The sequence below is a fragment of the Beta vulgaris genome, chromosome 6 (genome assembly GCF_026745355.1).
Source record: "Beta vulgaris subsp. vulgaris cultivar EL10 chromosome 6, EL10.2, whole genome shotgun sequence".
In the NCBI taxonomy this organism is placed as follows: domain Eukaryota; kingdom Viridiplantae; phylum Streptophyta; class Magnoliopsida; order Caryophyllales; family Amaranthaceae; genus Beta; species Beta vulgaris.
In genome coordinates this window covers 17,066,474-17,088,158 of record NC_079207.1, presented here as the reverse complement: position 1 = coordinate 17,088,158, position 21,685 = coordinate 17,066,474, and the positions used below count along the sequence as shown (strand labels likewise).

Sequence of the window (21,685 nt, the reverse complement as noted above, 5' to 3'; positions counted from 1 at the left end):
TGTGTAGGGCACAATATTTTCTCTCTTTTTTGGATGATTATACTCATGGAGTTTGGGTGTATTTATTGCAATCTAAAACAGCAGTGCATTATGCTTTCTGTTCATTTTTGGCCCTGTTAAAAGATAATTTGATGTTAAATATGTTCGTAGTGACAATAGGGCTGAGTTTTAATGCATGCATGCCTATTTTAGAGAAAATGGTATTATATTCCAAACTTCATGTGTGGGGACTCCTCAACAAAATGGGAGAATGGAGAGGAAACATCAACATATTTTAAATATGCGAGTCAGACCTTTTTGTTTTAAGCTGGCCTTCTTGTTCATTTTTGGGTGAATGCGTATTAAGTGCAATTTATTTGATTAACCACACTCCCTCTTGTTTATTGAAATACAAAACTCCTTATGAGATATATATTGTATGGGAGGAATCGAATTTTGGTGAATTAAAAGTGTTTGGTTGCTTGTGTTTCACTCATAATTAAAAGACACGAGGGGACAAGTTTGCATCTCGTAGTAGGAGGTGTCCTTTTTTTTTGCTATCATAATACTCAAAAAGGATGGAAAATATATGATTTGCACACTAAGGAAATATTTGTGTTGAGAGATGTTTGTTTTGTTGAACATGATTTTCCATTTTCTTCTCAAAACTCTAATCCCTCCTTGCCATCTTTCTCCACTCGTATGCATCCTCATTTCCCCCCTCTGAGTGATGATGTTTTGGAGGGCGTTGGTCAGCCCTCCTCTCAATCGAGCTCCTCTCTGAGCCCATGTCTCTTCTATTTCCCCTACAATGCCCCAGCCCGTTTCTCCTTCCTCTTATGTGGCCGATTTCGGGTCGGCCTCACCTACCGATTCAGTTAAGGTTTTGGGTCGTGACATGCGAGTTAAAAATTCCCCCTCTTGGATGCATGATTACGTTGCTCATACCAAAGTTGAGTCCATCCGTTTGCAACTTGCCTACATAGGCTCCTATATGTACATCTTATTCTCTTAACCACTATGTGACTTGTGATAACTTTTCTCTGGTACATCGCATGTTTCTTGCTAATGTGGATGCAGATATCGAGCCATGCAATTTCACCGAGGCTATGAGACATATAGGCTGGCATGATGCCATGAATAATGAAATCCGGGCTCTAAAGGAAAATGGTACATGGGAAATGGCTGCTCTTCCTCCGGGAAAGAAAGCTCTTGGATGTAAATGGGTCTACAAAATCAAATATAATGTAGATGGCACGGTAGAATGTTTAAAATCTCATCTTGTGGTCCTTGAAAATCATTAGGTGGAGGGTTTGGAATATCATGAAACGTTTGCGCACATTGCTAAAATGGTTACAGTTTGGATTTTTCCTTGCGGTTGTTGTTGTTAATGATTAGAGAAGTCCATCAGATGGACGTCCACAATGCGTTTCTTCATGATGATTTGGAAGAGGAGTTCTATATGAAACCCCCTCCTGGTGTTTCTGTAAGTGATCCTGCTCGGGTCTGTCGCCTTAAAAAGTCTCTTTATGTACTTCGCCAGGCCCCTTATTGCTGGTTTGCTAAGTTGGCTTCCACTTTGCTTCAGTTAGATTAGCCCGCTCTTACTCTGATTATTACTTGTTTACTTACCATTGTGATAATATCCATCTTCATGTTCTTATTCATGTGGATGATCTTATTATTTCTGGGAACTAATCTACTACACTCACAGCTTTCAAGAAGTATTTGGGAGATTGTTTTCACATGAAGGATCTTGGGCCTCTGAAATATTTTCTTGGTGTTGAAATTGTCCGGAGTCTTGAAGGGTTTTATCTTTGTCAGCGCAAGTATTCCCTAGACATTATCTTTGAGACTGGCTTGCTTGAGGCCCGTCCTACTTCCGCTCCTATTAAACAAAATCACCATTTGGGGCTTGCTACTGGTGATGTGGTCTGTCAACCGGATCAACTGTCGACGACTTGTGGATTGTCTCATCTACTTGCCCTTTACCCGACCTGATTTAGCTTATGCGGACCACATTTTATCTCAGGTCATGCACTCATCTCGTAATAAACATTGGCAAGCGGCATTCCAGATATTTAAAAGGGGCGTCGAGCCAAGGTATTATTCTCAGCTCCTCTGGTCATTTGATTAGATGGTGTGACTCTAATTGGGCTATTTGCCCTTCATCTCGGCAATCTCTCTCTAGTTGAATAGTGTTTCTTGGCTCTTCTCTCGTCTCTTGGCTCTTGTCCCATCTCTTGAAAAACTAAGAAACAACACACAATCTTACGTTCCTCTGTCTAGGTTGAATATAGATCTATGGTTGCTATTATTGCTGAGTTGAAATGGTTGAAGGCCTTAGTTCTTAGTTTGGGTGTGTCTCATCCGTCCTCTATTCCTTTTATTCCTTTGTTCTGTGACAATCAATCTGCTCTTCACATTGCCCACAATCACGTGTTTCAAGAGGGAACCAAGCATATAGAAGTTGACTGTCATTATTTTCGATATGTCATTACAGATGGCCTGATTTCTCCTTGTCATGTCTCTACACATGAGCAACTGGTCGATTTCATCAAAGCCCTTGATCATCGGCAATTTGCTTATCTTCTTGGCAAGTTTGGCATTTATAATCTCCACGCTCCAACTTGAGGGGGGTGTTAAATCCATGTATATTTATGTTGTGTCAAAGCCCATGTATAGTTGTATTATTTAGTCCCAGCATCTTTTCTCTTTGACTTGACTTATGTTTGTATATATATATATATAGAGGCATAGTAATACATAACACAACTTTTGACCCCAAATTCATCAATTTATGTCCCTTTGGCTTACCGTTACCCTTTCAAATTTCTATTTGGGGCAGGAGTATAATTTTGATAAGAATTTGAAACTCTTGGTGATAGTAGACTGAAGGTATGAGTGTTTCTGAAATTCCACGTGTCTCTTTTTGAATTTTAAGTGTTTGCAAGAGATTATATCAAGTTCGGAGAAGGTTTAATAATGTTTTAAGGAGATATGATGGAGTTTCGAAGCTTATCTGAATTGATGTCCATTCAAAAGACTAACGGGGTCCTCTTTTTTTTATATATATATAGTTTAGTAATAAAATTAGATTAAAAAGGAACAGATCTCCAAGAATAAGGTTGTGTAGTACCCAGGTGCTTGCGAATACACAAGTAGTGAACGTTCGACATGTGATGGTGATTGCTTGAAAGAAAAACAATATACAGAGCTTGCACAACGCTGCATACACAAGATCTTGCACAGCGCTACATATTCTGGGTGGAGGCCTTGTGCGAATACAACCCAGATAAGTTATTCTTATCTATTTGAAAAAATAGAGACGTCGTCGCATAGATAATCTAGTATCGCTTATATATTGCTCATATGCCGGGGTTTATAGCTGAAATGGGAATAAGATTGGTTAGGCCCTCTGTTGGCTTGTGGTAGACAAGGTGATTCTTTTGACCATGATCTCAAGTTGTTAGCTCTAGCTCTGGCGGCACATTTATTAGCTTTCACAACAAGTATTGATTTGATTGAGTAGAAGGTCTATATTTCGAGGTAGCTTCTTTGGCTATCTAATAAATTTTATTAATTTCACACTTATCAAATTTTCTTTTTCAAAAATATTAAGACTTGAAATTTCAACTTTCAAACAAGTTTGAGGCATCTGACCATATTTCATTTATTACAAATCAATCTTAAGTTTAGACATAGTTTTCCATAATGGTTCCAGTCAAAGATGGTCAATTAACAAACTTAACCCGCTAAGGTCTTGTTCTCTTAAGATAAACTGAATTGAACTAAAATTTTGAGAGAAAACTAGCTAAATTGATGTCCAAAATAACAAGGCTTATTGCCCTTGGTATTCTGGTGGACTCGTACCTATTCTCTATGTAAATTAATAGATGTGCTTAAAGAAATGACTTCAGGTCCTAGCCATGTCATCAGTCTCCAATTGAGTCACAACTAAAATAAGGTACAGGTTATACTTAGAGCCATTTCATCAGTCTTCAATTGAGTCACAGCTGCAATGAGGTACAGGTTATATTTAGTGTTATTGCACCTAGATACTAGACGCTATTAGTCACCGAATGCATAAAGTTCATGTTATAGAAGGAAGCAAAATCCCACTTACATAAAATCAATCCAAATACATAAAAAAATTGACTACTATACGCAAAATGGCAAAACCTAAATTACTACTTTCTCAGTAGGTATACAAAAGGATTTTTCTCGTATGTTGTGTTTCTTCATGTTATAAAACATCCTTCACAATGTGTACATTGTTGTTACCCTATGAGTCAGTTCTAGTTGATCAGCTGCACATGGCAACAGATAATCATCTCACAAACTGCAGAATGGCAGGGTACAGCAAAATTATGTGCTCATGAGAGCAGCCATTTGACCCTTTCTCTATAACTTTACAATAATCTCAAGCACTCATGCCTGCTGTATGGTACTATACATATCTCCTAATCAGCCACAAATTTCATCTTTTTGATCCCAGATTCCTGTTTTCTGTATCGTTTTCATCATCACTATCAATATATGTCGTGCTGTCTACAGTAGGACGTTTCAATCTCTGGAATATTTCATCCAGAGACTCTGAAGAAGAATCATGAGAAAGAAGTTTCGTGTCTTGCGATTGTTGTAGGGGAAGAAATTTCTTTGACCCAAGGTTTGTCTTGAAATTCTGAAATCCCATTTTCATTGACTGCCACGTGTAAGACACGCCGGCAGATGATGTGCTTCCCGGGTCATTTGCAGAGTTGGAACTCCCAGCATTCAACAATGAGACCTTAGCGGAGGCTATAGTACTCTCTGCTGGTTTTGAGCTGGATGTTGGTTTGTTCTGCTCTCTCAGCACAGCATACTTGTGGCTAATCGCATCCCTATTTCCACTATATGGACGAGCCTCAGATTTTGATGTTTTCGCCAGACTATTTTTAATATCATCGGTGGATGAAGACCCTTTCATCTCAACAGCATGATCATCCTAAAATCAATTGCATTATTGCAGAATTCAACGTAACTGAAAACTAAATGCTGAAAAAGAATTGGCAACTAAAAGCTTATTCCATGTTTGTAATCAGGGAAAAATCATGACAAGCCTTCCATAGAGATTAAAAAAGATTGGCAAATGGCTACCTTTTTATTTACGCCAGACTCAACATCCACACTGACATTGTTGAAGTTTCTTGCCAATGGTATAACTTGCTCACCAACTTTGTGTCCTTGTTCAAGCCAGGAACGTTCTGCACATCAGCACAAAAAATTGAGTTATTGGAACCACAACAATAATGGATGTAGCACCAGTTTAGTTGACTACTTGACTTTGAGCAAGCTCCAAGGCTTAGACTACAGAGTCGTGCTACATTTACCTTTCTGCAAGATTATCATTCCCGATGAATCAAAACCATCCAGATCCTCAGCTTCACTTTGAAATCTGAGTCTCTTCCAACTTCCGAAAAAATTCAGCACCCGATCAAAAAAGTTACTTGCAACCAAAACTGTATAGACAACCATAATAAGAGGGAAAATTTTGTTGAATCTCCTCCCAAAAAATGGGACAGCATCATCGATATTTCCCATTTGCTGTAATAAAGTCAAGAGTCAAACAGTTAGCCAGTCAGATGCTGCCAAGAATTATCGATGGTTGAAAAAAGTACACAGTTCTTCAAAATAAAGCTTGCTGCATATGCGTGAGTCAGATGATAAATAAGATTTGTGAGTTTGTGCCAGTCAAACAAACAAATGGCATATCAGAAAACGACTTCATATGCAAAGATAACAATGCTTTTCTTTTTTTTCTTACTCTAATTGCAAAAAAAAAAAAAAAAAAAAAAAAAAATCCGCATGCAATCCTAGCATAGGAAACAACTCACAATCACCTCACTAGAGTTGATACCACAGTGAGAGACCTGAGAGCGCTTATGTAAAAGCTATGCCAGCAGTGTTAAGAATTATACCAACAGTACTTCAGCAGATATAGTAGAGCAATATATACACCAGCCAGGCTTGTTTTAGGTTGAATTGGCCAATACCTCTTATTATTTCCAATTATCAGTTATCAAGGTATGCATGATTTCCAGAAAATCATGTTTGCAATATATATGGAAAAATTATATAAAATGGCGTCTTATTACTTCAGAATTTTCATGATTAGTGGCATTTATAAGACATCCATTCTCTGCGAAAGGTGAAGAAATAATTATATTACTATGGCAACATGATATAAACATGACATTTTGTTTTTTTTTTTTGGGGGGGGGGGGGGGGGGGGGGGGGGGGGGGGGGGGGGGGGGGGGGGGGGGGGGGGGGGGGGGGGGGGGGGGGGGGGGGGGGGGGGGGGGGGGGGGAGGCTATCAACATTTGTATAGCAGCCCCCCTAAACATGAATGTCAAGATTTACCTTCTCGAAGATAGTTTTAGCTTTCCCTTTCAGGCGAATAAGATTTAGAAAATTGTAGGAAATTGGTGGGGCATAACGAGCGACCATCCTGTCAAAAGAATATAAAAGATTACTGAATCTCCCTTGTTGAAGCACACTTTATGTAAATATTGAGTAATATAAGCGCCACGCCCCCAGGCCCCAATAATAGTTCCCGATTGTCATGCTACAGAAAGATAGAATGACTTACGAGCAAATCATAAGCAGGTTGACAGAGCTTGTTTGTCTTGGAGTCAGTGAGTAGAACATCAACATTCCGATTTTCAACAATGAATAATATGTGCATATACACATATACATAAGAGGAATAAATGCAAAAACCTGCCAACAAGCAAACATACATTATAAATGAAACCCAAATTCAAAATCCCTAAAAACTCAGCACAATAATTAAACCCCCCCCCCAACCCCCCCCAAAAAAAGGTAAAACTTTCTAACCAATCACTCAATAGTATTAATAGAAACGTCCTGTTATTAAGACACATAGCATTCCTTATTTTACGAGCATAATTCACAAACATTGATTGGTTAATAACTAGCATTCCTCCTACAAATTTACAGCAAACCTTAAGTACCCAAAACATGAGAATCTTCACCATGCGAATTACATTTCCTTCCAAAAGGGTGCATTTCATCCACGCAATGATGCAATTACGCTCATAAATCATTAAAAGTTACTGGGTCCTAAGCATGATTTTAGCAGGCTTCAAACCATGAGATGAAACTATAGCACAATAAAGATAACAATGTAGAAAAAAAAAAAGAATCACGATTTTGAGGTTTGAATTATTTATGCAGTACAGATATAATGAGAATACCTGCACAAACAACTCCTGTTTTCCCACAGATTTGATGAGAATCGAGAAAAGAGACAGATCAACATTGGGAAGCAGCGTTGCTTCTGCCAAAAGAATTGCAACTGACATGCAACCAAGTATAATAGCCAATAGTTTTTGTAGTTGCTTCCTCAAGATGCAGCGCCATAGTAACTCTGCAAAAGTTAATCATCTTTTTCTTAAGCCTCATAATGCATTGACTAAAATCCACCAGAAGCAATCAAGTATGACCTCTGTTGACCCGTTACAAATGTGCATAACAAAAGAGATCAAAAAGATTTTTTTATGAAAAACTTTCACACCTGAAGCTTCAGAAAATGATTTAGCTACCGTCTATGCTTCTAATCACAAAAAAAAAATGGCTCATGTATTTTTATATATAGCAATTTGAGCAAGTTCTTGTCATTACCACTAGTGTCTAGAAAGGAGCCGATTTTGCCTGGACGACTGCCTCTCAGGCTTGAGATATACTTCCTGCAGATAAAATTCCAGTTTCCGTGACTAAAATTATAACTTTTAACAACAGTATTAGAGAAAATGCATCTTAAAATTTCCAGCCACGATGAAGTTCCAGGAATATATTAAACAAATCAATGCATGGATGGTAAACAGAGGAGTGTATGGTGAAGAAAGAACATCAAATGCCACACTATAGTTACTGTGCGTCAGGCTAATATAAGCAAACAATGATAAGAACTACGCTTCGCTAGAAAAAAATTACCACAAAATACCACTTTGAGGAAAGAGGATAGCATGTTTTATAGGAGAATTTGTCAACTAGTACCTTCTGAAACATTGAATTAGTGAACTAGTAACTTTACTATTTAATTTTTCACATAATACCTTACTTTGGGAAATTGTTATAATCTCAGTACCTTAGACCCATAAATTCCAGCCAGAAGAGTCAACTTTCCAGCCATTGACTCTTCTTTTCCTTCCCTTTCTTTCGTTTTTTTGCTCTGTGTTCTTCTCCCTCTAATTTTCTTTCTCCTTTGCAAAATCTTCACTTCAAAATGTTTCATGAATAATTCTTCAATGGCCAGAAAGTTGACTCGTCTAGCCAGAAAATGGGTCCATGGTATGAGATTAAAACAATTTGTCAAAGATATTATGTGAAAAAATTCGATAGTAAAAGTACTGTCAGTTTCAATTTTGGGTTATACCAATTTCGAAACTCCTAACTTAAAATCAATCAGAATAGTCATATTTGTTTTGAAAACCAACAGCAAAGAAACAAGAAACTACTTTTTTTGGTTTTCATACATTGGTTTCAAGTTTTTAAAAAAGATGAAACACAAAAGGATAACAAACCAGCCCTTAGGTGACCCATAATAATTGCAACACTCCTTATATAGCAATGACCCACAAATATTTTATAACGTCTCTTTCCCTTGGTGGACTGTATCGTCTCTTTTCCAATTTACTTTTTCAAGAAAACACACTAATGTGTCACCCCCTCCTTCATTTTGCGATTATGGAGTATATATTAAAAGGAGGGGGTTGTTGAGAGCATGGAGTACACCATCTAAGAATGCCATGTCAATAAAGAGTTGTAGAGAGAAATCTATAGAGAGTAGAGATCGAGAGAGTTTAGATAAGACAATAATAAAATTTATAATTAAACTACTATACATGATGAAGTTGTCTGAAATAATTATAACTTTTAATATACACTTCTAAAATCTATGGTATTTGTCCCATTTAAATTTAGCTTGAAAAGTACTTAAAATTAAGATCCACTTATAATATACTTAAAAGTATTCGAAGTAAATTCAACTAATTCAATCATCTCCCTGAAAGTTTTAGAGTAAATCATGCAATAGGTTATGATCAATTAATTAAGAAGAGTTTTATCGGTAATACTTTAAAATGCCATTAGGATTACGATTATAACTAGTTTTAGACTTTTAGCCCAATGCATGGAATTAGATGATTCCACGTATCGTGGAGGAAGCATCCTAGACAACTAGAATACCACTACTATTCACCTATACCAGAAGGAAGGATAAGGGTCATAGTGGTAATGTCTTTATGAGGTAGTTACAACGTGAAGGGCGTCAAAGGAAAATCTTCATGACTTGGATGATGGAACGGTGAGATCATGCAAATGTGAAGTAATAGAAGGATAAAGAGCGCATAGGGGAATCATTATAAAATGTAGAGAAAGAAAGATACGTAAAGGGAGAAACTCTCCTCAAAAAAAAAAAAAGGGAGAAACTATCTCTCACAGATGTGTAGACTGTAATTCATGATTAAACACCCTGTAGCTTCCACCTCTTGCAAATGGGTAGGAGTAATTGGTGATTAATATCCTGCTCTCATCTGCTTGTTTTTCCTTAAAAAATTGCTCTTTACCTGTCGTAGTCCTTCTCATTTGTAGTTATTGTTCAGAATTGATTAAATTTCTTAGCACATCCTAGAGGAAAACACACTACCAGCATCAAGACACTTTTGATTAGGTGGCAAACTTGGAAAAGTATTTTTAATATCTTTTCTGCAGGATTTTATTAGGAAATTTTTATAAGTTTTGTTTGCTTTTCCAATCAACTCTTTCATAATATACTCCCTCTGTTTATAGTAATCTTCCTATCGGCTGTAACAACAAAAAACCAATTAAGTACGGAAAAGAGAGTGTACAAGCAGGTCTTTTTGTTTGATTAAATAGGAGAAAGAATGCAGTTGTAAGATGATGTAATTATGTACTAAAGAGAACTGTTCATATACTGACACTTCTAAAGAATCTACTATTCGCTATGTATAGTTCACTTTTACTGATAGAATCAGTTGTCTGCTAATTTCATATGCTTCCTACTAGGCCAAGGTTGGAATGACAGTACATACACAACTCTATCCTAAAGATGCTTTAATTCAATTTAAGATGATCTCCTCCTGTCAAATCCAGTCATTACTGATAAAAATCCCAAATTCAATCTTGACTAATTACATTTAAGAGTGTGCTCATTAAGATAAACGGCAATTAAACCTCCACCCCCAAAAACCAGTCCACAAGCCACTCCTGTGTCAGAACCCACTCACAACCTGTATAAACCAAAATATCTACCAATTTATCAGCAAACAAGGTGAAACATTCTCCATGAGAGGTAGCACATGTATCAATACACAGGAATGAGTAAATTATCAATGACAAGAGCACGTCAACGTAAACTTTCAAACCCAATAAAGTCGAAAGCCAAAAGCGGTAATTTACCATCCGGTAGCATGACGCCGCTCATAATTTTTTACAGTGTCTTCCAGCTCCAGGGCCTCCAAGACATATGTCATGTATTCACTGCAGATGAAAAAAAAATTAAAGAGATACAGATGGAAAAGAAACCTTCCCAATTGAAAGACTTTGCAACCATCAGTTACAACCTACACTGACCAAAGCTTAAAACTACTTTATGCCCGTTTAACTTTGCTAAGATCAATTCATGAATAAAAATTAGGTACTGGCTCAATGTCTAGAAAACCAGTCGTTGGGCAGCTCATGCTTGCCTTGTTCATTGATTAATTCCACCTCATAATCAAGATTTCACTACCTTCAAGATAATCACATATCTGCATACAGCAAAATTTATTTGCACCTAGAAACTACGAACACAAATACAAAATTTGCACGACGGTGTAAAAGACCAAAACTAAAACAGATAATGCACAATCAAGAATAAAAATGGCTCTCTTACAGCAACACTGGACCTCAGTTGGCACATCAAGAATGAGACACCATGCTCGTGCAAAGCCCAGCCTGCTTCATTTTAGAAGGAGAAGCATGACCATTGCCCAGCATAATGAGCATGATCATGTGGATCCATTAAACTTACCACTATGGCTTAGAAGAAAATTCGAGCTTGAAAGATATATGTGGCAGAGATGTCTATGTTACAGAGGATTCGTAATACTAAGCGAAAAGATAGAATGCAAAATAAAGATAATCATAGTAGGGTCAAAGTGACCTGTTATCAATGACAAGATGAAATGGGGTAAACTGTGATGACTTGGACACACCCACACCACCACTAGGAAGCACCTATCAAGAAAAGAGCGGGTAGGGATAGTGAAGGTACTGAAAGAAGTCCAGGTAGAAGATAGATAACTTGATAAAAGGGACACAAAAGACATAAAAAAAAATCAAGTCTCTGTGATCATACGGTGTGACCGATGTGAATAAATCGTGGGAATGACATCTCAGTGATCCCATCCTTCCTTTAAAAATAAGATTCTGATATTATTGTCTTACTCCACCCCCCACCCCCCCACCCCTTCTAATTTTATCACAATCGTTATTCTTAAATCTTCTCTTTAATCTTCCTATCACTTTCCGCATTATTCCAGCAATCTCTCTAATATATATATTCTAAGAACTTCATGTAAACTCTAAAAATGTCTATAAAAGCTCAAAAAAGTATTGCATTTGGAAGGTTCGGATTCAAGTTAGCAATTAATATTCAACGTCCAACTTGATCATTAAATCCAACTCAACTGTATAAATGATTGTATACATAATCATGGTACTTCTTAGCTATCAATTTATAACATATTCGGATTGTTTATTCGTTGTTTATCTCTCAATATTCATTCTAAAAAATAATCGTTATTGATTAATATCACAAACAACCACCATGGCACAACCCATCAAGCATTCAATCCCTTAGCTCTTAGCTCATTGCAAACAAGGCTATCACCATCTGACCCACCTGTGAGCGCAGATACCCAAATTCCTAACCATAACCCACAATGATACCAAAATCGGAAACCAATATCCTACTGTTCACATGAACCACCAAGCGTCCTAAACTTCCCTCCCTTACAACTATATCCAAAATGCTCATCTAATATGCGAAACCATTTCAATTTACTCAAAAAAATACATCTAACCATCATATAAACTCCTGATGAAGCTAAAACTCTACCTAATATGAGAATCTAACCTAGATGCAACATTTCAGTAATTGCAAACAATGTGCATTATATAAGCACCGTTATTAGCTGGATCCGTCTAAAAATCTATACGTGTTTGATTGTCTTCTAGCCTCTCCAACCCCCCCCCCCCCCGCTGTCTTTCTAATCTAATTCTATCTTACTTTGTTCCCCATGGAATTCCTTAAAAAAATTTACCTTGTCGGAATTTTATGTTCGTCGGTGGTGATGGCGAAGATGAGAGAATATGAATTAGAGGAGTTAAGTTGGAGTAAAAAATCAAAAAAATATAGTAAGGGTATAATGGTACTTTTAGAGGGGAGTTGGAGCGATTTTAAGTAATTTGAGGGGCGATGTTTAACAATCCCCAGACATAGCCCACATTTCGTACCTAGGACAAAAATTTGGCCACACTAGCATGGCATGGCATGTTCCCACTTTGTTGAGAAATAAGGCATGCCACTCCTTACCTTCAGCACTCTGATCTAGCATAACCAATCTTATATCAAAAAACAGAGGTGTATGGCGCGTGCGTGCGAGTGTGCATGGACTCATGTTCAAACTTATTCAATATACGAGCTATTTAATTTGTTTCCGCTTGGTTCACTTATCATATAAAAGAATATAATGGTGCCTATTTGAGCTAATAAACAGACCAGCTTATCTAAAGCCCTACATAAACCAAACCTTAGCAATGACTTTAACTCTTCAAGACAAAAGACGCATAAACTCAAATTTCATAAATGCTAGAGTATCTTCTTGTTCTTTCTATACTACCTCCGTATATATTTGTCTTCCCACTTTCCTTGTTGGGGAGTATTTTATTTGTTCTACCTACTTGTACGTTTTCCCTCACATCAACTTGCCATGTGACTCAGAGGAACACAATTTACACTTGCTTCTTGGTTTCTTCCCAAAAGCATAAGGGAAGAGAAAATAAATACAGAGATACTACATTCTCTTATTGATAAGTTATTTTCTCACACACTGTTCAACAGCCATCAGCAACTTGGATGTGATTAATCATATTCTGATAATACATAAACGCAAAATTACATCCACACAAGAAGGTTTAGTGTTTGTTCAATTTACAGATTATAGGCATTTCAAGACCAGGATAATTAAGTTCTGCATTACTGGTGTATACCTTCTAAACTTCACAAAACCCCAAAGCCAGGAAATCAAGAGGAGAAATGCAAATTTAGAATTTAGAAATGAGTAATTATCCTTGTTAGCTCAGTATACAGCTGTAAAGCAATAGGGCCAAACTTATCTTTGTGAACCAAAAGACTAATACATTGCAAATCAAGTGAATTAGCAGTAAAAGATATAAATAAAACATCATAATAAAATAGCTTCTCATAGGAACAATACCAGTATAAAGAACAGAAATATCAACAAAATCTCACATATATGCATACAACACTCCTCTTTTCTAAGGAAAATATACCTTTTGTAACGATAATACTCCTCCTGTGCTACTCTAAGCTGACGCCTGAGCGCACCCATTGATTTATCATCTGCATCATAATCCATGTCATTTTCACCCAATCTTCCTCCTTGTGGCTTGAAGGATGGATCTTCTTTGAACTGGTACAGATGATTAAGTCTAAAATCAAGAACTACACCAAGAACTATTTTGAAATTTCTAAAGTACAGTCATGAAAGAAAAGTTGCCATACCATTTCAGCCAACATCTTGTCAATGACATCCATGTAAGGCCTTAAAGGATCACGCTTCGACATTTGGTTAGATGTTGCTTGAGCAACCTAAAAAAAGGATAGCACAACCAAGAACAGCAAGGATGACAAGAAGACAATTAAGAGTAGCTCACCTTTTATACACTATAACGAAAAATAGAATATTCAAAGCAGCCTATACACTTTGCATTAATGTCAAAACTAGATGTTCATTTCCGAAGACAAATATCAATCTTGAAATGAGAATCGTGAACCATTAAAAAAACGTCAAAACTGACCAACCCTGTAAAAGGAGCCTGAATACTATTTTCAAACCCAAATTTCAAAATTGATTAAACCTAGATAACCTTGAAATTAATGAGTGAAGCCTGACCTATTAGGTGAGGTATTTCATTTGTAATTACATAAGCATTAGTAAAAGCAACTTAAATTTGTCCTATTTACTCAAATGAAACACATAAGCAGCTATAATTAGCAAACATAAATGCAGATTTTAGTCCATTCATAACATCCTTCCATAGTCCATATTACTCTTTACACTTCGAGACAACTTGAGGCCATTGTCATCAGACAAGACAAGTAACAAGCAAATACATGACTAAAGCTGGAAAAGAAGAAATGTTTTGACCTCCTAGTAACAACTAACAACAGAAATATCTTCAAATATTAATAAGGACAAGGGATGTGTGTGTGTGTGTGTCAAAGTCATAAGAGATTATACTGACACTATTTCAAAATACTTGCAACACTGACTTTCACGCTGCCAATGGTTATACTTGAGCATTGGGCATAAATAGTGCAAAATGTTGCAAGTAATAGAAAACAAAGGAAGTATTTTTTCTTAAACTCCTGCAGTGCATTAGTAGCCCTGCCAGGCTTTCACTCACTAAGGGTCATACGTGTCAAATTAAAACTCATTTCTCACAAAGAATCCTAGCCAACACACCCTTTCCTCCCCTACCTAGTGCAGCATATGCCCTTTCCTCTCTATACTATTTGCCAAGATCGAATAATAGTTACTGGTGAGGTCATTGATGGTCAGATCAATTCTCATTGGGTACTTTAAGAGAAGAAGACTGAAAAATCAGGGAACCCATTATCTGACTTTGTGGATTACAGTATACAACTAACAGAAACAGAGATGGAATCGAGAAGTTAGATTGTTGTTCAGGATGAGAGAGGTAGACAGAAAAGGTGGTGATGAGTTAAGTGAGAGCAAGAGAGAAGATAGTCCTGATGGTTGTAATACAAAGGACGGGTAAATAGACAAGAATGACAGATGGAATAGAGCTGTAAGAATGCAAGAGACATTTAAGGAGGTGAAAGAAACTTATTTTGCCCTGATATAGAACCTCAAGTGCAATACACACACATAGAGGCTAGCTAAGCAAAAAAGAGTTAATTAGATGAGGTTACCGATCTTAAAATGGATAGACAAGAATAATTAGCGTTCAGACGTTATTAAAATCACTTTTACCCAAAATCCTAGAAGAGTAATAGTATAACATTATATTCGATACGAAAGTCCTTGGCAAACAAGTCCACTCCTAAATCCGATAGACCAAAACCATTTCGTATATAATTTGAAAGTATAGAATCATAAAAAAGGAAAAATGCATATTACTGTGCTTGACTTATAATTAGATTTTCAACCAGCAACTGAAGATACTAAATCAAAACATATTACCTGTAAAATAGGAAAATAGTATGATTTGGTGAAGCATTCAATAGATTGGTACATCATGAATAAATTTACATAAACAATTTTCAATACAAATCAGAAAAAATTATAAATTTTCACAAAACACAGTATTACATAATATTAGAAAGTACTTTATGATGACACTGAGCAGATGACACTGATCTAGTATCACTGTAATGCAAACAGATAATTGATTTCAGACATCCTACAGTTTCAATTATTAAGATTACATCAAGACGATATTTGACAATTGCAGTCAATAAGAGCTCGTGAGACGGGAAAAAAAGCACAAAAAAGAGAACAAAAAAAAGGGAACCAGCAACTGTGAGTCAACATAGAAGCTTAAACTTGGGCTTGCATGACAAGATGGAATGAATTTCAATCAAGGTCTCTTCACACGGAAGAGAACCAACAAAGAGAAATAGAGAAAAGGAATGAACATCTTGCAACCAAGAAACTTTACGGGGTATGGATTTCTCCCTCCCGTAAACATTTCATCTTCCCAAAACAGCAACACACTCCTCCAAAATACAAGAAAAGGGGCAAGGCTGAGATGGTACAGAAGAAGTCTGCTGAGAATAGACTGAAGTTGCTATGAGATTTTCACCGCTTTGATGAGAAGAATGGCTCATCTCAAACAATGCTTCACTATAAGGAACTTCCAATTAACCTCAGGCCTGATATATAAACATTACTTCAAATCATCACATGCAACCCCTTAATGATATTTATAAACCTAAATGTTGGGCAAGAGTTGCGCATAACATGATATACATCTTACGAAGAAAGGCCAATAATAAGTAAGTATACTCAATATCTTGCTCTTCCTAGTTGTTTGAGAAGAAAAACAGATGTCGACAATTTATATAACATATTCTAATGTACACCAACGCAATCTCCAAAACCTGGAATTAGAACTCGCCCAATTAAAGAATGCCACAGTGATTTACATCCATCTAACCATATCACTGGTATGTTTCAGGGACTCAACGTCTGAGAAACTTTTTCCCGCTTAAACTGTCTTTTGTCAAAATTGGCGGAACATATTTTACTAATTAATTATGTAGTTAATGGATCATATTTCATACTAAGATAGGTCAGGTCATACTTTGTTTTGGACGAATTATTCTTAAACTGAAAAAATGCAGAGGAATATGAACCTATTAATGTGAAAATTTCGGAAATTCACGCTGCATTAGCCAAGATCTGTTCTATTATCCTGGTACAAGCCACTTTTGGTACAATGTGACTCTTACCATAAAAATCTCCGCCAACTTTTCCCTAGCACCTGAAGTACTAGATTACTAGCTTCCAAGGTCATCTCGACTCTCGAGCAACTCCTAGGGAACTCCTAGGGTGTGAGGCCATCGACCTCTATAAGCAAAAATAGCAAACGATGACAAGGGGCTGTGACCTTCCTCAATAGCTCAAAGATCATCCAAATCAAATCCCGAGTCATCTATCTCATAGATATAGCGAGGACAAAGCTATAATCCCCATCATGAAATTCTAGTCCTTGTACACACACCCCCCCCCCGATCTCCCTTGTCTAGGTAGCCACTCTAGCAATTATCTTATGTTGCCCCATTTTCATCCCCGAAATAGGGAGTACAACCACAAAGGCAATGCATGACGATTCCACTACTTTGCACAATCTAGGGAAATAAAAATATATATAACCCTACAATTCTGGAGAAACTTCAAGATTGGTGTCACACGTACTATATCTTGGGGGTTCCTTGAGATTCACCTAGATACATCACATATCATGAGAAGACCTATCTCGCGGCTTGATTCCCTCACAATATAATTGCCATGTAACATATGCCAGAGCCTACATCTCCAAACTAAAAAAATAGCAATTAGAACACTCAGGGGGTGGTGGCTGGGAGTCCAAGCTAAACCTTACGGCTATGAGCTAAGGCAGGCAAAAGGCTCTACATTGAATACATAGACACAGATGCATGACCAAAAAACTAGGGACTCGTCAGGAGAGAATAACAGGACTTTTGATGCCAAAGCAAATAAAAGAAGGGAGACAAAAACAAAAGTCTATATTGAATTATTAATTCATCGTATAATCTAGCAGATTAGAGCCTGCTGGAACTGTCTTGTACCCTAAGCACCACATCAAGTGCTTGACACTGGAACATGAGTCCTAACTTTACGATGACTCCACGAGTATTTAATACTTTACATTTCAGCATAAAGAAAAATATGCACACTTGTTTGAGAAGGGCCAAAGTCCACACTTTCACACAATAATATGTAATAGGTGCCAGATCCATGTAACACAGTCTAAGCTTACCACAATCGCATTTGAGAAGTTCTGATGAGCATCATCCAGTTTCACCGCCATTTTCGCAATCTTGTGAGACAGCAGTTTTTGCCGAAAAGTCCAGTCTGCATTTTTCCAGAGGCTCCGGGGAATTTCACTTAAACCAAAACCAAGTAAAAAGGCTCCGGTAACAAGTCCGAAAGTATTTGAGCAGGCCATTGCAAAACCAAGAGGACCTCCTTCCCTAATTCAGATCCAACAATAAAATGGTGTCAAGCAAAAGATACAATATTTTAAATTTGGCCTTTGACTGCTATTTAATGAGGTAAAGATTTAACTAAATAAAAGGCAAAATATACAGAGATTTGCAACTAACTGGTTCTTGCCCATGGTGATAAGAAGTATGAGTCCGATAAGGCCAATGAATCCAATGATTAGGTAAAAGACAAGGTTCACATGTACACTTGTTTTTAATCTTTCCGTCACTGTGAAGTCTCCAGCATCTTCATAACCCTGAATAAGGGGGACCACAGCCCTGCTTAGCACAATCACGTAATCCAAATTTATAAGGCTATCTGCATCACTAAGTTCTGAAATTCTTTAAATAGTATTTGCAGCAACATTTGCTGCATCAATCATAAGTAGAAGCCCAATAATGTTGGAGTGACATTTGGTCTGAAATCATACCAAGTTAACAAGAATGTGCTCCAATATGACCAGCTCCAAGAGAAAGATATGACCCAATTGTAGTGACCAATAACTGTCTGCAGAAACAATATTAACAACTCTGTGTAAGGCCTGTACAGGGAGCTCTTATCCAATTCCACTACACTTTAGAAAAGCCTGTAACAAATCCAGCTCTTGAAATAAAGCCCAACAGAAGCAGATATGAAAAAAAATCCTGATAAGCAGGCCAGAATTGCTTCCCCCCCCCCCCCCCCCCCCCCCCCCCCCCCCCAAAAAAAAAAAAAAAAAAGAAAACAAAAGCTGAAGCTAAAGCTAAAACAAAAATTAAAAATGCCCATGAAAGGAAGAGAATGCATAATACCGAGGATGGGCAATTAACTAAAGAAGCAGCACAGGTGATAAAAGAAAATAAATCAAAAATGTGAAAACAGTTGTCAGATAAAACCTAGATCTCAATATCTTGACCTTCTTTATAAATTATGATACATGGTGAAACAATAGGCTTTTCTCTTTTCTGCTTTCCCTAACACATCCACATTGTCAATAACAAAGAGGCCTTAATACTTTATCAAATTATCACAATATTAGGCTGCTGAAATAGGGATCCAAAATACAAACAAGTAAACTCAGATGCCAGCCATATTTACAAAATAAAAAATTAAAATCCCTAATTTATCTCTAGCTCCCAAAAACAAATTACACTACAACACGGACACCTACAATTCCCCTTTTCAGTTTTTGTATATACTTTTGATGAAAATTACTACTAGAAGTAATTAAAAATATATGATTTTGCACGCACGCTATGCATATAAGGCTAGAAGCTTATTTCATTCTCTTTAATTTGAATGCTACTCCTATCAGCTTACGTTCCCCTACTTTTTACCAACAAAAAGAAAACTGCTAGCATTTAGAAATCCTTACGAACAAGAAATCATCTTTATTCATTTCCTTCTTAATGTGCATATACTCTTTTCACATACCAAATCGTTGTGTTCCGATGATGAATAAGTTCAGTCAATACACTGGATGCCAGCAGCACTCTAGAATATTTTGCCGGCATCCATCATAGTTTAAGCCATCGAGCCAAGTGCAGAATAATAAAATGCGAACAATCTCATTTAAGGATACAATAGACTTGACACTCTGACAAATTATTAACAAAACCATGAGCATTGCCAATTTTCCACAGTAACACACACAAAAGATCAACATCATATGACACATCCCATCTCCCAAAGGTGGCAACTTTCAGTCAGATTCCAATTTCGGCATAAAATTAAGATCAAATGATCAGTAGAACACTGAATAAGTACCCAAACATCAAAACAATCAAGCAAAAAGTCTGAATTGGATCACAAAACTACATACTGAATTCCCCCTCACTCTCGCTAACAAAGCTTCGATCACACAAATCACAAAAACCCTAATTCAACATGCGAGCTAACGAACCGAGAAAAAACAGCAAAATTGAACGATCAACAAATCAAAACAAAAAGGAGAATGAAAAATTACCGTCCAAATGTCGGCAGGTACGAGAATAATAATGGAGAGAGAACAAAACCACGCATAACCAACGGTAAAAAGAACATAGCGAGGAATATGAGGTCCTGCAAAGTATTTTAGGGTTATGACCACCATTCCCAATGTCATCGGCAGCGATATCAGATAAAACACCCACATCTTCTTCTACACTCTAACAACAACTATTCTCTCTCCTCGATTCTCGTGCTTGGGAATTTCAATCGGAGATTTTGATCGGAAATGGTGGAATTGGAGCTTGAAGAATCAGTCTTCTTTGTTGTTGCTGCAAATTGCAGGAAAAACGAGAAAAATTTTGTTTTTCCTGCAAATAGGAGGTTTTTGCGTCTCTCTCAATTTCTATTTTATGTCTTTGTTTTTTTTACTTAACGCCATCAATTTGTTGGGGGTACAGTCAGCACTCCTCTAACAAAGGTAGAGGCCCCACTTTAGTAGCTCTTACCACGTTGTCAGCTGAGTGGATCTATACCTATAGGCTATACTCTATAGTGGTACAGTCTTCTATTACGACATGTTCTCTTCGGCATAAAACAGTTGAACTGAATTGAACTGAACTGAACTTATTGGAGTTGAACTGAACTAAACTTATTGGAGTTGAACTGAACTGAACTGAACTGATCTGAAATGAATTGAATTGAATCGAATTAAATTAAATTGAATTAAATTGAATGTAATAAATATATAAATAATATTTTAAACAATAATAATATGAATATTAAATAAGAATTATAACGATAAGTAATAATAATGAATAATAATAATAGTATTTTGGATATTTTTAAATGATAGTTATAAATAAATAATATTAATAATCATAAATTAATAATAATAATTAATGATAATAGTGATAATTAATAATTATTATTTTATATTATTTGTATTAATATATTAACACTTGATGATGATATATAATAACAATAATATAATATCTAAGAAGTAAATTAATATTACTATTTTAATGATTAGATTTAATAATATAAAAATATTTAGTAATAAAAATAATGATTGGGTTGGACCGTGAAAATTACATCATAAAACGTCTTGATGCGATTTGATTGGTTTATGGGCTAAAAAAAAGTGGGTTTATTTGTGCTTTGACCTAAATCATGTTCCTCCTAATAATAATAGTAATAATAATGAGTAAAGGTATAATAAACAAAATAATATATAGAAACAACAATAATAATTATAATACTTAATAGTAATGATATATATTTAAATAATAATAATAATGATAATAATAATAATAAGAGTAATTAGTAAAATTAATTATACCAACATAATAATAATATTTAACAAAATCATTATAAAAGAATGGAGCTGAACTGAACTGGACTGAACTGAACTTATTGGAGCTGAACTGAACTAAACTAAACTTATTGGAGCTTAACTGAACTGAACTGAACTAAAAATAAGTTGGGGAGAACAGGCCCTTAGTTCGTTTAGCAGTACTTGGACCATGTTGTTTTGGACTAATTTTGACTGAATTAAACTAAACTAAAACAATAATAATCAGTAAGTATAATAATTAACAAATAATAACTAATAATAATCATAATAATAATTAATAATAAAAATAAAATAATAGTAATAGTAATAATA

General features: G+C 36.1%; 1 protein-coding gene across 2 annotated transcripts; it reads right to left on the bottom strand.

Annotated features, from left to right (window-relative positions):
* Positions 1 to 4,062: 4,062 nt before the first annotated feature.
* On the bottom strand, positions 4,063 to 20,432 carry LOC104896032 (uncharacterized). 2 transcript variants are annotated; one of them, XM_048637903.2, is made up of 14 exons: positions 20,057 to 20,431; positions 18,542 to 18,618; positions 18,231 to 18,389; positions 17,885 to 18,098; positions 13,857 to 13,943; positions 13,625 to 13,764; positions 10,466 to 10,546; positions 7,667 to 7,731; positions 7,240 to 7,412; positions 6,612 to 6,742; positions 6,383 to 6,470; positions 5,352 to 5,565; positions 5,119 to 5,225; positions 4,063 to 4,966 (listed from the first exon to the last, which is right to left on the bottom strand). In XM_048637903.2, the coding sequence occupies exons 1-14, from the start codon at positions 20,222 to 20,224 to the stop codon at positions 4,460 to 4,462; spliced, it is 2,211 nt and encodes a 736-aa protein (XP_048493860.1). In that variant the 5' UTR covers positions 20,225 to 20,431; the 3' UTR covers positions 4,063 to 4,459. The 2 variants fall into 2 exon arrangements, with proteins under 2 accessions (XP_048493860.1, XP_057251459.1); XM_057395476.1 differs by lacking the exon at positions 18,542 to 18,618 and having other exon boundaries at positions 18,231 to 18,367; positions 20,057 to 20,432.
* Between the last annotated feature and the right edge of the window lie 1,253 nt (positions 20,433 to 21,685).

Excerpts from the sequence above, each read along its gene's own strand:
- LOC104896032 (XM_048637903.2), bottom strand. The coding sequence starts at position 20,224 with ATGTGGGTGTTTTATCTGATATCGCTGCCGATGACATTGGGAATGGTG. Across the intron at positions 13,944-17,884 it reads ACTTCTCAAATGCGATTGTG|GTTGCTCAAGCAACATCTAA; the intron begins GTAAGCTTAGAC and ends TCCTTTTTTTAG. Across the intron at positions 5,566-6,382 it reads CTAAAACTATCTTCGAGAAG|CAAATGGGAAATATCGATGA; the intron begins GTAAATCTTGAC and ends ACTTTATTACAG.